A 14,300-nucleotide genomic window follows, 5' to 3' on the forward strand; every position below is an offset into this window, starting at 1 on the left:
ACTCATGAAAGGGTTTTATTCCACCGTGGACAAGTCATTCGTGTCTAACCACACTTTATCCTGCTCTGGGTGCAGTGTGAAACAGCTGAGAAGGAAAACCATGGAGAAAATGAATGAAACAGAGGGTTTTTTAAAAACAGAGCATAAACAGATTTATGGATAAGGCAGTGAAAGATCACAGAAAAAAGATTAATTTCAGTTCCACATTTGTTTTTGTAGTCAACATACATCCACTCGGTATACACAACATTAAATTTCTGCTCATTAAAAATACAAGAATTCATGCAAATATAACACTGTTTCATGTTAATGTCTCTTTTTTAAGCTGTCTATATTCTGTCATCATAATTACAGATCATTGCACGACCCCGACCGTTTCAAGACCCCACCCCGCTAATGACCCCACCTCCCCCACCCAAAACAAACCGGGAACGGGCGCAGTATAAAAACAGTCAGATTCTTTACAAAGTTCACAGATATTTATCACGTATTTCTTTCAATATATAATTCCTTCCAGGTTGGTGACCCAAACATTGCAAAACTGTGAGATGTACTGAAAATAACAAATATGTAAATAAGCAAATAATAAGGTTTATCCACAGAATCAAACAGCAGTGTAAATGCTGATATGACAGCTAATATAGAGAATACAGGAGGTTATCAGGAGGTTATCTGGTGTGTAATGTGCTCCTCATCAGCTCTGATTTACCACAACTATAAGCAGCCTCTGGACATCTGCACGGCAACGGTTACTAAAGAGTTTCTTCTTTTACCCATAGCTTATCTGTATTCTTTCAGCAATGCTAACAGTGGTCCAGAAATGAATAGGACAACCCAACCGTTATTAAAGTCAGCTTCAACTTCAAGCAGACTGTCCCTTTTATGGTGATGTGTGATCGGACCCTGCAGTTAGAATGAGCCTGCTCAACTTTTATTACTCCATACGCCCTCATGTGTTGTCCTTAATAACTAGCCAGTATCACGTGGAAGTGTGTGGTGACCAATCAGAAGAGCCAAAGAAAATCACTGATGCAGGGAACAGGGAGGAAGGAAGGGAAGTGCCGACTGAAGCCTGATTTAGAACCTGATTTAGAACCGTTTAGAACCGTTTAGAACCTGATTTAGAACCGTTTAGAACCTGATTTAGAACCGTTTAGAGCCTGATTTAGAACTGTTTAGAGCCTGATTTAGAACCGTTTATAATCTGATTTAGAAGCATTTAGAACCGTTTAGAGCCTGATTTAGAACCTTTTAGAACCGCTTAGAGTTTCATGTGTATCTTTCTGGTCAGATGATCCAGTCACGGATGGGTTCCTCTGGCGACAATGACGCAGCTCCGCCTGACTCCTCTGGCTCAGAGCCACGTTACTGAGCGGATTATCCCGATCTCTCGGGAACATGTTTTTTTTGTTTTTTTTTTCCCAGGCAGAAAACAATGCAGCTCAGAGAACGCCGAGGCTAGGGGTGGATAACGGCCTTGTAGCCACGCTGTTAATGTCCAGACCCTGCTCTCAACTGTGAACGGGATCAGGCGGGCGTTAAGTAGGAGCCTCGCATAGGATCGGTCTTCAAGCCAGAGGGCCAGAGCGTCCTTTCCTCAGCTAAAGCTATTAGCTGTCACTTAACAAGGAAGACGTAACAAAGCAGACTGTAATCGATGCTAACTGGTCTAATAGGCAAACCATGGGCTAACCAAGCAAACACTAACAGGCAGGAGGGTGCTAATTCTACAGTCAGGACTTTTTAGTACACAGAAGTACCAGACCATTAATTACAATACCACGGTAGAAAGAGCTTAGGGAAACGAGTTAAGTGATAAAATTCAGATCCCTGGATGCAAAAACCATAAATCTTCATCAGTAAGAACTGGATTTTCCAAGCTTTGTTTAAATCTGCATTATTAGTAAAAATCTGAAGTCTGTCATTTCCTGTTCTGGCTCGCACTGGGGCACGCCAAGCAAACGTTTCATATACGGTCTTCTTTGTCAGTTTAATCCATTGCAATGCACAAAGAGTCAAGCACTATGGTTGTGCTTAGTCAAGCAGTGTGCAGGACATGTGGTGCAGAATTAGCTAATGTGGCTGTCTATCACTACAGGTCCAGTGGGTGCACGTTGTAGGCCTCCATCAGCAGGGGTGTGGCTGGCTAATCAGACAGATGCATTCTTACATAGGAGTGTGTTTGGGTCAGCACTCTCTTCTGGGCAGATCCCACCCTCACTCATTTAATCAGAGCATGAGTGGCTGAAAATAGCAAAGAGGCAGAGCCGGCATGCACGCACACACACACGCACGCACGCACACGTATATTTTCAGACACAAAATAATGTATGCACACATACACACACGAACACAAATTTAGTTGCAAATGATTCAAAATCATTCTATGCCATTTAAGTCCTTAAAAAATCAACATGCTTGTAAAATATACTGAAAATATACTCATTCCACAAACACACTCAGATACAAGCCTACACACACACACACACACACACACACACTCTCTCTCTCTCAGATACAAGCCTACACACACACACACACACACTCTCTCTCTCAGATAGAAGCCCCCCCCACACACACACACACAAACACTCAGATACAAGCCCCCCCCCACACACACACACAAACACATACAAACACTGTCAGATACAAGCCCACAAACACACACAAAATCCTCAAAGGATTGCTGAGCACATGAGTGAATATTAAGCAATGATATCTTTATTTAATGTTTTTTTTAATTATTATATCTTTAAGCACACATACATACACACACACACACAACAAAAATGCACACACACTCACACATTCTTAATATCAGCCTTTTTACATTGCTGTAACACATTCACTTTGCATGACAGCATGCCTGAGGATTTCTGTCCAACAGCCTTCTCCTTTCATCCAACCTCAACCATCTTAGAAAGATGCTCTTCCTCTTTCTCCCTGTCTCTTTCACTTGCTCTCTCTCTCTCTCTCTCTCTCTCTCTCTCTCTCTCTCTCTCTCTCTCTCTCTCTCTCTCTCTCTCACACACACTCAGAATAAATGCTGCTTTCCTTTGGCTGGTTAGCTAGGACAACCCCCGCAGGGCCGAGTTTATCGATTACACACAGGGGTTTTGTGCTGTACAGAAACCCCCGTGGCCACAGGCACTGAGGGGAAAACAACTCCTCCTGCCCGCCACGCGGCAGCCCAGCCACAGACTCACCCTGGCGTTGGCCCTCCCCACTCCTCTTCACGTCTGCAAAGGAGGCATGGAGCCTTCCGGAATTACCTGGATACGACCAGGAGGTTCAACAGAGAATCGCAACTGGAATCTAATCTAACACTGATGCGGCCTTGGCTCCTGAGCCTGGGAAAGCCTGCCTTCTTCACAACTTGAAGTGGGACTCCCTGCACGTCTGACACCTGTGGCACAACAGCATTGTGATGACGTTTGCAAATAGTACTCATCTGCCTGATAAGCGCCCTGCACACAAACCCCGAATGCCACCGAGGACGCCCTCCGGCTGCCATCACGCAGGACAGGTCTACACTGCACTCGCTTAAAACAGAAACAAGAAACCTGTTCATCTTTTCCATTAATTGACCTTCTAAAATTCAAGCCCCTGTTGCGTGACTGAATAGAGGTTTTCACATCTCTGCAGTGAAAAGGTTGTCGCTGTAACAGCTCTCTCACTAAATCTGCTGTTATTGTAACATTACCACTACGTCAGGATAACTGCTCTATCACTAAATCCGCTATATAATTACTGCTCCATCAGCATAACTGCTCTGTTACAGTAGATGCTATATCATTACCTTTTCATTCGCCATGTCTGCTCTATCACTCTAACTGGTCCATCTATTATGAATCACAGGTAAAAAAACTTCACTTATGATATTAGCTCTATCATTCTGTCCTGTGTGTGGAATGTCTGATCTTTGTCAGGATGGAAGAACCCCAAAATAATTGGGAAACAAACACTTTTCAGGACAGACTTAAGTGGATGTTAAGCACTGACAACCAGGCATATCTGTTGTCACAATCATAGGCTTCAAAGACGTTGCAAGCTAACAACAAACAAAGCCCAGACGAGCTCGAGACCAGTTGGGCCTGCCTGCAATTCATTTACACCAAGGGACAGAAACTCTTGGTGTTACAGTATCAGCATGCGAATGCTTTCCTAAAGCGTTTCTCAACCATCTGCCCTTTAAAACCATTCCCGTGGTTTAATAAGCCACCTGCCGTCTGCCTATTATCACTCAATATAAACTGTACACCACACGCTTACTGTGGGTTTGTTCCCATGGACAGAAAAGAAGTGGCAGAGAGAAGCAGGGATGTTCCAGACTGCATCAACATACCGCATCTTTAGGCATGGGCAGCTGACAGCCAAGTCAGCGAGGGGAAAAAAAGTCTCAATGAAAATTAGAAAGAGTGTCCTCTTTGAAGACTATCGCATGAAACAAAGGTCAAGATAGACCTCCCGATACATAGACCTGGTACTAAGAACTAGGATGCCCCCTCTGATATATGTCTTCTCCTGGACTTTCTCCTGGAGTGTAAAGCTTGAACACCAGTAGGAGTAAAGACTTTTATTAAAATACATTTTACATATATACTTTTATAAAGGTTTTTATTAAAATTATTTATTCTTTGTTTTTCTGACAAAAAAACAGAAAGATGATAGTTTAGGATTTTCAATGGTCAGAGCTTAATAATTTAGTAAATGTCTACAGATAGCAATTATAATGACTGTATAGCACTGGAGAAGAATTTCAGTGTATTGAAATAACATTTGAACTACTGCCAAATACTGTATTTTTGTCTTACCAATTATGATGACACCTGAGATTTACAGCCCCAGTAAGGTGAAGCGTGAGACTAAGTTGGCCTTGAGCTTCATAGACCAATTCAACCGCATTACTCAGGCCTTAAACACTGATCTCCAGACCTGCTCCACAAGAGCTGAGTTACTGATCCGGAATTGAGATTTGTTTCTCTGCCTGCAGTCAAAGGCAGAGTCAGAATTCATGTGGCCAGAAGACCTCATTCCCGTGTTAAAAAAGAATCTGTGCTCACTGCACCACACCCTGGATTTAGCTCCACTGTGTTTTTATTTATTTATTAGTTTATTTTTGTGGATGCACGGAGGAGAAGATGAATAAGATTCTATATTTAGCCTTATTTCCATCGAGCGAGCTTACGCGGCATTTCCATGGAGGTGGAGCATGCATGACATCACAGTGGGCCTGCTCTTTCCGGCCGTCTGGATGGGAAGTGATGTCATCCTTCAGGTAAACTGAAGTGCTGGCGGCAACGCCTAGCATTTCCTGCCACGCTGGGAGCCACAGGCACCCTGCTGCAGCTGAGGAAGCACTGTTCCCCTCCTCCTCCTCTTACCCCCGCAACACAGTGTGATAGCTAGCTCGGACAGCCTGGCTTAAACCCAGCCACACGCGTTCAAGGATCACACTGGGCCTAGCCCCAGTAGCAACAGGAAATGAGCTGGACAACAAAGCATAAACAGATAAATATCAAAACACACCACATATCTGATTCTGAGTACACTGCAAAACATACTGTTACACAGCTGGCTGGTTTGTAAAAGAGATCATAATCATAACACACAGCATATACCTACATGTAGGTGATTGGTGTGTTAAAACTAATATTTACAAACTGACTAGAAAAAAAAATCCCTATGAGTGAAGTCTAATTCAGATGACACACCAGATGAGCAGATTAAGGGTGCCAAACAGCAAATGCAAAATAAATGGGTTTTGCTGAACTTTATACAACAAAACATAACAACGTTAACATATTATATGTCAGTCTGATAACACAATATAGCTTTAACTATGATCTTTGATGCATAGCCACTCACTGTTAACAAATTCTAACTCTAAAAAAATCCACTAAAATTTCACAATGTTGTTTTTTATCAAACGCAAACTCAAAAACACCCGATTTTAAATCCCTGTTTTCCACCTGGGCTGTGCAAATCTAGCATTTAGCTCAGTGGGGCAGTTAGCAAATAGCCACATTTGAAACCACTTTGTGTAGGTGTCTGCATGGAGGGCTCTGCAGTAGGATGGGGTGGAATGACGCCCAGAGCACAGAGGAGGGGGCAATGTTGCCCAAGTAATGGCAGTCTCAAGATTACAAAATCACTACCGCACAAATAACAGGCCTGATTAGCCAACCAATTCCCAGACTTATGGCAGCCATTAAGAGCTCGGTGAAGCTGGAGACTGCAGCCAAAGTGAGGAAAGTGGGAAAGGATGGAAGGTGTGTGTCGTGTCTGTTATCCAGGATGTTCAAGGCCCAAGCTGTATGGTGCGGACCCTGCACTTCCTACGCATATGCATTAAGTTGATGTATTATATAACATCAGTATGATATCGCTTATGATTCTGAGGCCAATATTTAAAGTGAAACCGATAAGACTGAAAAGCAATGCTAAAAACTATAAAGCCATGCAGACAGGTATTCCCTCATGAGATGGCAGATAATACACGCAATTTCAATCTAAATGCATTTTATTCTATTGCATTTTTGTTAGAATTTTATAATAACTTTGTTATAAACGTATAATTTATATAATAGATATTATATATTAGTTCTTTTTTTTTTCACGTTGCGCTGATATGCATGGCCACAGCAGCTGCTGGCAGACTTGTGCTTATAAATGCTGGAGTAAAACGCTAACAGGAGGGTACTATGGGAAATCATCAGACATTAAACATTTGAGCATTTTCACAAACCATCAGGCCAAGAAAATAAATACACTTGAAAAACCAGTAACAAAAATTATGTAACCACAGTTGAACTTCAAAGCCGGGTAAACAAGCACATAAACAAAAACAAATAAAGAAACAAACAGTTTCAATACCCTCAATGTTTGGTACCTTCCCTTGTCTTGTTTTCTTGCCAAAGGAGCACTTAAATCTATGAGTCACTGTAAACAATCTATAGGAGACGCTGTGGAATGGAAAATGTTACCACATATGTATAGATGACCGTGATCTTGTACAAAACTGAGTTACTGTGAGTTTGCGTGGGACTCTGTGTGTACATAGGTGATTTGTTTTCCACTTGAAATGTCCATTATGTTGTTTACAATTCATCAATATAATATATATTTATATATGTATATATATCCACCATGGAAAAGTAGACTGTTTATTTTGCGCAAAATTTGTCACAGTTAGCCACCGGTAGCTTGCCAACATTACTTGTGTTTGTGTGAGCGCACATGCAGACAATAAGACCGAACAGGAAGTGTGGTCATCATCAGTTATCATCAGTCTCCAGCCGTTCTCGGTGTGATGACATATGGGAACGCTATCTGAACACTACAGGGGTTCCCTAAGGTTTGACTACCACTCTGTGCCAAGAGATAAATATAGTGTTTATCTGCAAGACGCAAAGCAGCTCTGTTTCTATTTCAGTGTCGTTTCTACTAATCCATTCCCAATTTTAGTCTGTCGGTTCGCATGTTTGCCTTTGGTCTCTCCTATCATGTGACAAAATCTGGAAGAACCGACATGCTCTTTTTCCAAATCTTTCTGAACTACTGACCAGCTATTCATAATCAACTGGATTATGCATCCGAGTAGCCCACATCGCCTGGTATATCGCGAACATCGAAAAGGTGGAGAGGAACTGTAACTTCCTTACCACCCAGTGAGAACATAGCCATTCGCCCCCTGGTGGACATTGGGTAATGGCACCACAGGGACGGGAGCCGGGCATCACATCCCTTCACATCAAGTGCTCACCGGGAGTTTCATCTGGACTGAAAACTAACTATCCTAAAAGTCGACCATTGTTTACTGTTTTTAAGAGGGGAGTGACACTTTAACCTCAGGTAGCGGGGACAACCCTTCCACTAAGGTCGTGCCGTCTCCTTCGAGGCAAAGCTGTGTTAATACTTAAGTTAATGTTATTAAGGCTGATGTGTGAACAGTTTCCTGGGGCACTGCAGTTCCACTCTGGTCCACTACAATGCTCTCAGCGAACATTGGTTAGTGAATTGCTTTGGGTCATAATCACTCTGTGGCTGTATAAACTGTGTCATTGCTCCTGGACTGAAGACCGACTGGGTCTTTACACTCGCCCGGATCTCAAAGACTTCTCCCCGACTTCCCCGGGAATGGACCCGCATGCGAGGCCTGGCTCTTCTGGCTTTTGGCTGCATCAATTCTCAATTATGGCGTATTGATCTCTCCTCTTCTGACTTACACTGCATTGACACCTGCAGTGGGCATATCACAGTGTGCAAAAAGAATTTCTAAATGGTGAAAGGCCCAAATCCACTTGTCAAATGAGGAGACTGATATCATTAGACAGGTCGAAACCTGATGGCACTTGGTGTTATCCAAACTAAGGGCAGTGAGTTCAACATTGGGCTCATGCAGAATGTATACATTTTGCAGCACAAATGCATTAATAATAGAGCTGCCGGGACCACCCCCACACCCACCCCATGCTGTCTCTGCAAAGTCTTCCAGTACCAGCAAACTGAGTTCATTTTGTGAGGCCTATTAAAGCCTGTTGATTAAAGAGTGGTTCTATCACAATGGCCACCCAATCTTAAAGGTTAAATAAACACTGCTGTATTCACTTAATCAAATCGCATAAAGGCCAGCATTTACTCTCTCTGTGGCCTTTCTGACATCCACAGGTCAGCTGGAGACTCCAGGGGTGCATCCTGGATAATGACTTGATTGGAAAATGTACAATGAATTGTTCAGTGTGGCAGTGTTAATAATATTAGCACTTCCAGTAATATAAGCACCTTCACGACCCAATGACACTTCATCTACACATAGCTAATTTATTTATGCAATTAAACCGGACAAGGATACAGTGGCCTAAAAACAGATACACGAGGATTAGTTACATTTGTTTGGTCCTCCACATTTACCCCTTTTTTTCTGGACGGGATTAACACCCAAAGGTGGAGATGTTAATCCATAGGTGCCTGGCTTTCAGAAACACAGGCTAAACTAGCGATTCAATGCAGGCAGAGCAGAGAACGCAATCAATCAAGTCAGATACTTTTGAGACTTCAAATTATGGAGGAATAAGCATTTCAACCACTTTCACTATTTTCCTAAAACAGTGCCTGTGCTAGACAACAGAAGGAACCCAAAGGATTTGCCAAAGGACTCCCGCCCACTGACAGTGTCATTTGAGGAGTTACCAACGTCCAGCAGTCTGCTCCTCACAGCACTCTCATCTAGAGCTAATGCATTGGAATGACCACAGACACAGCATTCATTTGAACTTCAGCATGTATGTTGGGCTGAACACACCCCGGTGTAACTATACACACTCTCAGCACTGTGGGCCCACAAGCAGACCTTTCTCTGCCGCTACACCTGACAGCCGTTTATCAAGCCCCGTACTCCCTGCGCTCAAGCCCTGTACGCCTTCACATACCTGAATGCCCCCTTTCATTTAATTCTCCTTCTCAAATGTGCCTTTGAGACCTCTTTCTTTAGGTAGCATTAATGTGGGAATTGCAACCGAATAGCCAATCTTTCCGGTAAAATACGGAAAGTGTAATAAATTAGAAATGGCTGAGCTACAGGAGAAAGAAATAAATAAATAACTGTTTTCATATGAATTGCTACACTTCCTGAATGTAAAGTCTGTCTAATCCCCTGGCGCTGGTATGAAAAGCATGCCCAATGTGCTGTGAGAAACATATGTAGAGGTCTCAAAGCAATGAGTGTGCTCAGACGGAACAAAAATCAGGAGACCGAATGGCCTAGGTTTTGGCCTGTGGCTTCGGCCACGCTGAATTCAAACCTGCTATTTTTCCTGTCATTTCATGCTAAAAACAATTAACTTGATAAGCGTCACTTAATATCATCCCTGAAGACTGGAGTCAGGCATTGATAAAACAAATACCACTAATTTCTTATTTGAGCACATTTCCTTTCAAATTAGGGTTTAAAAGAGTGCGGTTTGTACATACAACACAAAAATAAAACTGTTCTGTGATAAAATTTGGTCATTCTGGATGCTTTTAAGTTTCCTGTTTCAAATTTCCTGTGCAGTTCTGAGTGGTTGATGATCTATTCCTTAATGAGTCTTTTTTCAAACGTTTGTCTCGGTAGTGGCATGTGGGTGCTGGACTGTCTCAAGAGCCACTTACCACTTACAACCTCTCTCTTCTCGGCAATCTGGTGCCATTGTGCCTCTTGCTCAACTTACAGTTTCTGCTGTGCAGACACTCCTTTCCAGTAGTCAAGGATGTCGTGCAAATCCTCATCCTTAGCGAACTGCACTTTCTTCCGAAGTGCATGGCCAGCTGCTATGTAGGCCTCCTCTCGAGGACTCTTCTTATAGGGGCGAAAGCGTTCCCAGATCTTCAGAGTGGTTTCCGAGGAGTACTCGGGGCTGGAAGAGTAGCCCGAGAAGTTGTGATGTCGCGGTGAGAGCTGTGAATAGGCAGTGTCCCGCTTGGTGCGAGAGAGAGGCTTAAGGAAGGAGGCTTTCTGGGCAGGGGAGTCGATGGCACCCTCGTAGTAGAGAGCGGGGAAGGAGTGCCGGTGCTCTGAGCAGTGGTAGTCAGGGTGCACCTCCAAGAGGTGCTGTTGCGCTGTGCTGCCTCCACCTGGACCTACAACACCACATCCACCCGAACCACCACTGCCACCGCCGCCTCCCCCTCCTCCCCCGTTACCAGCTTCTCCCCTGCCATTACTGCCCCCTTGGATCCCCACAAGGGGGAGCCTCTCCATAGGCTCCCCGCACCCAACAGGGCTGCCTTTCTCCGCGAATTTGCAGGAATTGGGGCTAAGCGGCTCAGGGACGTCCATGCCGAAGACTCGTGAGCTTTTAACAGAGCCCCCAGAGGAGATGCTGCAGCGCGTTTTCAAGCTGCCGAGAACGACGGCGGCTGCATCGGCGCTCGACTGCCGCTGAAGGGGCCGGGCAGCCGTGGCCGGGGGCGGGTCCCTGTAGGGCGGGGAAAGGAAGCCGCCTCCGCTGATGCCAGGTCTCTCGGAGAGAGGCAGGACAAGAGGGATAGGGGATAGTGGGGGGATTTTGGGTGAGGACATCATCTGGCACGCCTCCGTTATTGTTGGGGAGAGCGGGATGAGTCCTCTGACCGAAGGGGTGATGCACTGTGGTGGTGGAGAGGAGGCGTTTTCGGCCGTGGTGGCTGCAGCCGAGTCCAGCTTCAGAGCATCGATGCAGTTGTTAATGATTTGGTTGACTCTATCCACCTCCTTGGCGATGGTGGAAATCTCAGACGCTGAACCTCGACCGCCCTCATCCGAGTCCTCCCCTCTGTCGATCCCGTTTTCCTGCCTCCCGATCTCCTCCCCCAGAATGGCCCCGTCCCTCAACCGGTCCTCCCCGCCGGCCGATGTCCGCACGTCCATGTAGTTCCCTTTGCTGGCTGCCGCGGCCTCTGAGAAGGCCGTGGCCATTTTCTCCACCTGGGGCAAGGTGGAGAGGCGGGAGGAGGTGGTGTTAGCCGAGCTGTGGAGCATTCCCAAGCTGGAGGAGACGGACTGGGGCAGCTTGCTGTGGTGGTGCTGGTGAAGAACCTGCAAGGCCGAAGGGTCGTTGACAGCGGCGGCCGCCGCCTCCGGCCCATAACGCATTTCCAAAATGGTTTTCTTGACACTGATGGACTTCTCTTTCTCTTCCTGGATCCGACGCCTGCGCAAGCAGTAGTACACCAAGCCCAACACGATGACCATGCCGAAGAAACAGCCCAGGATGGTCATTATGTAGTGGGTGGTTGTAGAGGGGCCTGCTCGCAAGTCGTCGGGGCCAGAAGATCGCGTGGCAAAATGCACACACGTGTGGTTGTACCGCTGTGAGTTACGAATTGAGGCCACACAGAAGGTGTAATCTGTGTGGGGCTTCAGGGTGTTGAGTTTGACGATCTGTTTCTTCTTCTTTAGGTTCATAACATCAGACACATAACTATTGTTGTACTGCACCAGTATGTACATCTTGGAGAAGGGTCGAGGTATCTGGACCAGTAGCGAGGCCGAGGAGAGGGAAACAGAATGCAGCTTAACGCTAGGGCTATAAGCCGGATCCGTGGTCGACGAGGCTGTGGGCTGGTGATATGGGCCCAACTGGTCTGGGATATCTGGCCCCATTCCAGAAGATTCCAGGTCGGGGGGCAGGGAGGTTATCCCAGGGATAATTACCCCATCCTTGCACATGGATGACAGGATGGAGTGGGCATTGTGCCCGAGACTGTTGAGTGGGCTCAGCAGTGGGAAGCCAAAAAGCTCCCGTGGGGTCTCGCACTGCAGTCTGTCATATGTGTGGGTGACATTGTTAAAGGCTTCCAGCCAGGTGAGGAAGCTGTAGAGCTCGCAGCCACAGTGGAAGGGATTTCCGGCCAGTTCACACACCAACAGTCGGCCAAGAACCGTGAAGGTGGATGGGTCCAGTTTGGCCAACTTGTTGGAGGACAGGTCAAGACTGCTCAGGCTGGGGCACTCCCAGAAGGCGTTGGTGGCGATGACCTCGATGAGGTTATGCTGCAGAAACAGGCACTGCATCCGACCCAAACCTCTCAGCATCCCTTCTGTGAGGTTGGTCAGCTTGTTGTAACCCAGCTGCAGCACTTGCAGATTGGCCTGTCCAGCAAACGCCCCATCCTCCACGTAAGAGATCTCATTCTTGGTGAGGTTGAGGTCTGTGAGGTTGGTGAAGCGGCTCATTGAGCTGAAGAAGATGGCCTTCAGCTTGTTCTCGTTCAGGCGCAGGTCATGCACCGTATTGTTGATGTGCTGAGGGATTGTCTCGTACGGTGGCTGGTTCTGGCTGCAGATAGCCAGCCACACGTAGCCCTTATCTCCCTCGATCAGCCAGCAGTCAGCCCTGACTAACGAGGGTAAGGGCAGGAGAAACAAGGTGGGGAACAGGAGAGCAAACGCAGAGGGAGAGGAACTGGAGTGGATAAACCTGCTGCTGGCCATTTTTGGAGTAAGGGTCAGATTTGTCTTGACCGAGAAGGGAGGGGAAAGAGATTAGAAGCCAAAATAAGCACAAACGGCCGCAGTGGACAGAGTCAAAAGGATTACTAAGTCACAGTTTGAGAAAACGGGGGTCTTGAGGGCAGTCACAGCTCCACAAGACACACAGCACCAAACGTTGTCCCCATTTTAAGTGGTCCACATTATAGCGTTAGAGCATCGCTGTCCACTGCAGTGACGCATGGCCTCTGACCTTTTGACCTCACTTGCTGGTAAATGGTGTATGATCGGCGGGGGGTCGTATTCAGTCAGTCAACCACTGCATCTGTGAAAGAGTAAAAAGAAGGAGAAAGAGAGAAAGAGAGGATAGGAAAGAGGAAAGAAAAATTGATTTAAATCAAAAGGACAATGCTGTCTGAGAAAATTAGCATTTATGGATACTGTGTTTGGCTCACTCATGCATCTTGTTATGAATGCAAATGAACATAAATAAGTCTTTGATGAGTGGATATTAATTATACTTTGAATAAACAGAACAAACACTCATATATTTATTATTTCAAATACTCTCCAGCAGTAGTACAGCTCATCCAATAATCTGATTGTTTCCGTGAGAAATTGTGTTTACATCTTACAAATTCTTCACAGAAGACAACATCAATAAAAGACTAATGAAGCGCACAATGAAAGCAACCCTGTCTTCTCCATCATCTCTGCTGAGATATGAGATGACAACCTTGAGCTATAAAATCTTATTTGCAGCTGTGCTCTGGGATTGATCAAAAAAAGACAGCAAGAACCTGTTTAATGAATCTGCTGTGTAGCATACACAACAGTTCTTGTTTAAAGCCATCACTGAACCCGACTACAGAATCCATCACACTACTAAAACTTTGAAGAGTTTGTAGTGTTTGTATACAAACACTCTGGTGTTACTGGTAGACCAAATGTATAGTGCTAGAAGAAGCGACCAAGTACCAGGGCATTACCATTCACATCCTCCATGTCATTAATTCTGGATTCATGTAATCCAAACAGCCCAATGTAACAATTCCGAGTGTTATTCTAGGGAGCATTGCAGCAATTCCCTAGATTATAGAACCATTAAGAGGTTCTCTTGTCATGGTCACACCCATGTTGCTATTGTAAAACTGACATGTATTTGAGAAACGACCTTAGGCAGTATTTCAATGTCTCACACGGTGTTACACAGCACACACTGCAACCTGCAAAACAGACAACAACCAGTGACAAGGTGAAGCCATAACACCCAACGAGAGGTCTACACCAAAACACCTACTGACAGGGTTACGCCACACCACCAGGTTGACAGGAATATACCACATAC

At 45.4% G+C, this 14,300-nt stretch overlaps 1 protein-coding gene across 4 annotated transcripts in view; it reads right to left on the minus strand.

The window, feature by feature from the left end:
• Positions 1-3,459: 3,459 nt before the first annotated feature.
• elfn2a (extracellular leucine-rich repeat and fibronectin type III domain containing 2a) overlaps positions 3,460-14,300 on the minus strand; it is a 108,403-nt gene continuing 97,562 nt past the window's right edge. For all 4 annotated transcript variants that reach the window (XM_081706409.1, XM_027029427.3, XM_081706408.1 and 1 more), the window contains one exon: positions 3,460-13,277. In XM_081706409.1, coding sequence (XP_081562535.1) covers positions 10,208-12,955 — 2,748 coding nt within the window. In that variant the 5' untranslated portion in view covers positions 12,956-13,277 and the 3' untranslated portion in view covers positions 3,460-10,207. The remainder of the gene's footprint in view (positions 13,278-14,300) is intronic.

The sequence above is a fragment of the Electrophorus electricus genome, chromosome 23, assembly GCF_041902795.1.
Source record: "Electrophorus electricus isolate QZ-2024a chromosome 23, ASM4190279v1, whole genome shotgun sequence".
Classification (NCBI taxonomy): Eukaryota; Metazoa; Chordata; class Actinopteri; order Gymnotiformes; family Gymnotidae; genus Electrophorus; species Electrophorus electricus.